Source organism: Microtus ochrogaster, chromosome 16, assembly GCF_000317375.1.
Source record: "Microtus ochrogaster isolate Prairie Vole_2 chromosome 16, MicOch1.0, whole genome shotgun sequence".
Classification (NCBI taxonomy): Eukaryota; Metazoa; Chordata; class Mammalia; order Rodentia; family Cricetidae; genus Microtus; species Microtus ochrogaster.
In genome coordinates, this window is record NC_022018.1 from 60,235,092 (window position 1) to 60,240,468 (window position 5,377).

Genomic DNA, 5,377 nt, shown 5'->3' on the forward strand with positions numbered 1-5,377 from the left:
TAACTCCAACCTTAGGAAAAACTATGCACTAGACGGGCCTGCGGGAATGGACCGGAGAACATGGTGGACATGCGTAAACACGCACAAGACAGGTCTGCGGGATTGGACTGGAGAACATGGCGGACATGCATAAACACGCACAAGACGGGCCCGAGGGGAATGGACCGGAGAACATGGTGGACATGCGTAAACACACAAAAGTTCTGTGAAGGGAACAGGGCCATTCTGAGCACCAAGATGAACTAACGGTAGTTGTAGTTCGAGTGAATTAAACTTTAAATTATAAATCCACTGCACACGTGCACACACACACACACACACACACACACACACATCTAAAAATGAATAAACTAAAAGTTTGATGAGAAAGAGGACACAGGCATAGCTGTAAAGTAATCCCAATGAAAAAAACCTTTCTAATTACTAACAGGGAAAAACTACATTTGCAATGGGAAACTTCAGCAATCCATCTTAACAGGTGACCAGAGGGAAGGTTCTGAACAACAGGAGAAAGCAAAGCTACACAGCAGACCAGGATGCCACAGGAGAACCCAGCATCCGCAGTACGCTTGCCTAAGATGAATGGCCTAGGTACATTAAGAGATGGAGGGAAATTCAGACCGAGGACCTGAAAACTACGGAAGCCTTAAGGTATAAAAGTTCAGAAGTTGGGAAAACTAATCTGAGACAGACTGAGAATGGTGGACAGGGAAAGAGGTAGCTGAGTTCTTCAGGGCAGAAGGAGGGTGAAAATACACACAAAATCACCACCTCTCAGCTGCAGACTGTCAGAGAAAACACCCATCTTAACTGAAGATTGCTGGATATTTTTATAGTAGATAAAAAGATGTTTATATAGTGGTGAGAATCAGAAATGCTCAACCTGTTCTTGTACTACACCCTCTCAAGAGAGTCTGATACAGGATGAACTCCCCACAATACAGAAGTAAACAAACACACTTACAAAAGGAAACAGTTATACTGATAAATAATTTGAAATGTTAAATATATGGCAGTAGTTAGCAGTATAATTCTTCTGAACAGACTTTTCAAATATACATTTCTTCTTTTTGAATGAATCAGTGTGTTGGGAGGAAGGCACAAATGGTGATCATCTGTATAGATCACTAATAAACAAAGCTGGACCTCTGGACTATTGGAGGCGAGCATCCTCCTTCCATGGGCCATGGTAACACTGTGACTCCAAGTCAGTGTCTGACTTCAGGGAAAGCTGACCACCCTCCACATTTTGTATTAGCACCGCATGTGGGCATGCATGTATGAACGCCAGAGGAGAACTGAGGAGTCAGGTCTCTGCTCCCACCTTATATGGGTTCTGGACCTGAACTCAGGTCATCTGGCTTGCATGGCAAATGCTCTATCCACTGAGTCATGGTGAACTCTGCATCTGCTTGCACTGGGGTCGGGCAGTATGTTAAAGAACAGTGGCTGCCAGAGATCACCGTCTAATGACCACGTCCACAAAAGCCCGGTTCCTGTCTCACTACACTCGAGGCTACTGTGCTGATTCACCTAACAGTGCACTGATGGATTAACACAACGGCAAACCAGTACCCAGTAACACAAGTCATCACAGTGCTAGAGAATGGGACTACTCTTACCATACACGCACACCACAGAAGAGAAGGCTACAGTCTGACACTATGACTAACAACTTTAGCACTGAACTCTATGCTTACAAATGGTTCAAATGTCATACACAATGAATTTTAAAAGTGAATATTATTTTCAAAACCATTTGACAGAAATAAATTGTCAAATGTGTGCTAAATTCAGCTGTTTTCAACATAAAATCAGGTTACTGGACAGAGATCTCAAGTATGTATACATTAATAAAATAAAACCTCTTTTGAAATATAAAACATGACTCCAAGTCTTCTTAAGTTAGATATTATCTAAATGCCGTATTTCTCTGTTCCTTGTTTTCAGGTTCAAAGTGGAGTATTGCAGTTATAAAAGCAAAACTCAATGCAGAGGCTCTTTCATGGCAGCATTACTCAAACATTAATAAATGAATCGACCACTACAGCTAGAAGCAAGTATTAGACACGTGACCTAATCCTGTTAACTGTACACATGTTCTTGGCTATTGTGGTTGTCACGCTCACCCACTGCCTGTCCCTGCGAAGTCTTATTAGCAGATAGCACACAGGAAAAAGAAGAGTGTCCTACCTCGTCACTTTACAAGTGGATTCCATTAAGTCATTTTCAAAGTCAAGCATTTGGGAGGGCAGATTATATTCCAATGAAGAAGTCAGTCTTTTCAAACGCATTAAACCAACACAAAATTTCGCTCCCATTTCTTCCAATTCTCGAGTCCCAATCTGTAAACCCTAGAAATAAAGTAAACACACAGATTCTCAGAACCTTTGGTGTCCTTTGGCTGCAGCTCACTGAAGTCATTGAAGTCACATCCAAAGAACGTTGATGCACTAGCAAAGCTGAACCACCGCTGCGGAAGAACTGCTCTGTGACATGGGGGGCACGCAGTGTTCTAGGAAACACAGCAAACTGCCCTAAAGCATGGCATCTTACTGTGGCTCTCTGGGGTTGTTTTAGAGACAGGTTGCCATGCACTCCAAATTTTCATTTTCCTTCCCCTGCCCACCCCCAACAACCCCACAGCTCTAAAAGAATATCCTGAAATCTGGACTCAGCTCTGGCTTCTGCAGGACTAACCTGAACTCTGCAAAAAAATACATACTGCCACTACCCAGAACGCAAATCACGTTACCAACAATCTGAGGGAACAGAAAACATGAGCAGAGAATTTTCTGACTAACATTACTCTTGTTCATGTGCGAAACAAAGTCTTCCTAACACTTCTTGTGAGCCGTGGTTCTGACTGTCAATGCTGAAGTCTTCCTAACGTTGTACTGAGTCTGGACCTCCGAAGACCACCAAGAGACCACATCTAACGCAAAGGCAGAGTGTTTATTATTGTTATTATTCCAGCATGCTGGGGATGACCATCCTACACAATGGAAAGATGACTGTGACCCCGAGAAGGACGTGGGGGGCTTCTTTTCAGCCTTACTGAGGGGAGTATCTAGGGAAGGTAGGCCATTTTAGGTATGATTGGCTTAATCGTGTAAAAATCATATTAGTATATTTTAATTGGCTAGGGCTAGTCAGGTGTTAGTCAGGGCTACAGTTTCCATCTGGGGCAGGCCTGGTCCTCGAGCTGCTGTGCAGATGACTCACGCCTGGCCTGGGCCAGCACTGCATAGACCAGGCCTCCTCTTGGCTGTTGGGGTGTTACAAATTGACTGTCCTTTATTCGTGGCTTTTCCTCAGAAACTGCTTGTCCGGTCTCAGGAAACTGAGAGAAGACTGAGCAGACTGTTAGGGCGCCTGCTCGGCCCCCTCACACACCGTGTGAGCTGTGGCTCTGAGCAGACTGTCACGGCGTCTGCTCGGCCCTCTCACACACCGTGTGAGCCGTGGCTCTGACTGCCAGTGCTGACACCCGTACTGAAGTCGAAGCATTATGCACTTCTGAACACTGCCTTATAGATACTCAGACAGTGTCTAAGTTGGTAAAAAGAAATGAAAGTAAGTAGCTAAACAAAAGAGAATGAATTCAACAAAAGTAGTAAATCATTTCTATGTTCCACGTCAAGTGAGAGTGCTTGTTTTAATTTTTCTGCTCCATCAAAAAGAAGATTACACATGATTCCCATCACCTTCTTTAACTGCTCCCCAAATATAAGGTTATCAAATGTTAAATGTCACCATATAAAACCACAAATACTGACTGCAAACTATAGAGCATATCATTTATTTTCCAGATACAAAATGAACCAAAACAACTGAAGGCTTCAGGCTATGGAGAGCTGTGGGTGTGGAGGAGAGCGCAGCCCAGCAAGGACGGACTGCAGCTGGCTGCAGTCATCGGCCTGCAGGAGTCCACTGCAAGTGCAAAGAGCACAGCTAGCCCAGCAGGCAATTTACCCGGGAACGACCTGTCCTCCTGACCCGCACAGCAAACATGTAAGACTGCAGAGGAAGAAGCATTTCCCTCCATAGGGTATTCAATTTGTTTTTTTAAAAGCTTACATATTTATACATTAAAAAAACAAATGAGTCTGATGGGATGGCTCATCCAGTAACGGCATTTGCTACCAAGCCTGACCACCTAAGTTCATCCTGAGACCCACTTGGTAAGAGAAGAAAACTAACTCCTACAGATTGTCCTCTGGCCTCCCTCTCTCTCCCTCTCTCTCTCTCTCTCTCTCTCTCCCTCTCTCTCTCTCTCTCACACACACACACACACACACACAGCCATGTATGTACACACACAAAAAGGTCACACACCCAAATCTAAATATAACTGGTTACTAATATACTTATTTTAAATTCATAAAAAATATTTAAACTACTAAATTGACAGGAATTTTTTATAATAAGAGTGTTACTTGTGTAGCTTCTTATAAATTACTAAATAAATGTGTGATCCAATGTACCAATGTACTTTCCTTAAAATTATGGATCTGAGTAGAGTTGAATAATTAAAATTCTTAAAGATTCCTAAGCAAGTGATCTAGTTTAAAGAAATTAAAAGCAACAAAAAGCAGGGTCAGGAAGATGGTTCAGTGGGTAAAACTGACTTATCTTCAAGCACAACGACTTGAGTTCAAATCCTATGCACAGCTGTGTGTGTCCAGAGAGGTAAGAGGAACTGGTAGATTCTAGGAACTCATTGGCTGGCCAGCCAAGGGCATTTCTAGTTCTATAAATGGAAGGTTTGTGTACACTTCAGAGAGATATAGAACAAAGTGGACAGTAACAGAACAGCAGTGTTCTCAACCTGGGGGCCAAGAGACCCTTTTACAGGGGTTGCCTAAGACCATTGAAAAACAGATTTAATTACAATTCATTATCAGTAGCAAATTATAGTTATGAAGTAGCAATGAATAATTTTATGACTGGGAGTCACCACGACATGAGGAACTGTGTTAAAGGCCATGGCAACAGGAAGGTTCAGAAGCACTGCCTTAGAGGAAGATGTCACACATGTTCTTCTGGCATGGATGCACCCTTACACTCCCCCACACATGCAGTCCTCACTCTGACCCTCTGACCCACAAACTGTCATGCTGTGTCACTCGATCCCATTACTATATGTTACACACATAGCTCAATAAGGCAGATGTACATTTAATAAATACTTGAAAACTGAAAGAGTGTATATGAAAGGAAGCATTGAGCATCTTTATGTCTAAGCACCCGTGGTGGGAGAGACAGCTCGGTGGTTACGAGTGCAGAGGACCAGGACGCAGGTCCCAGCAGTCACATGCACAGCTTACACTGCCTGGAACTTCAGCTCCAGAGCCTCCTCGGGAGTTGCACTCAC

The 5,377-nt window shown here is 43.3% G+C and overlaps 1 protein-coding gene across 5 annotated transcripts in view; it reads right to left on the reverse strand.

Annotated features, from left to right (window-relative positions):
• Agtpbp1 (ATP/GTP binding protein 1) overlaps nt 1-5,377 on the reverse strand; it is a 128,862-nt gene that overhangs the window by 9,161 nt on the left and 114,324 nt on the right. For all 5 annotated transcript variants that reach the window (XM_005355304.3, XM_026782897.1, XM_013349180.2 and 2 more), the window contains one exon: nt 2,194-2,354. In XM_005355304.3, coding sequence (XP_005355361.1) covers nt 2,194-2,354 — 161 coding nt within the window. The remainder of the gene's footprint in view (nt 1-2,193; nt 2,355-5,377) is intronic.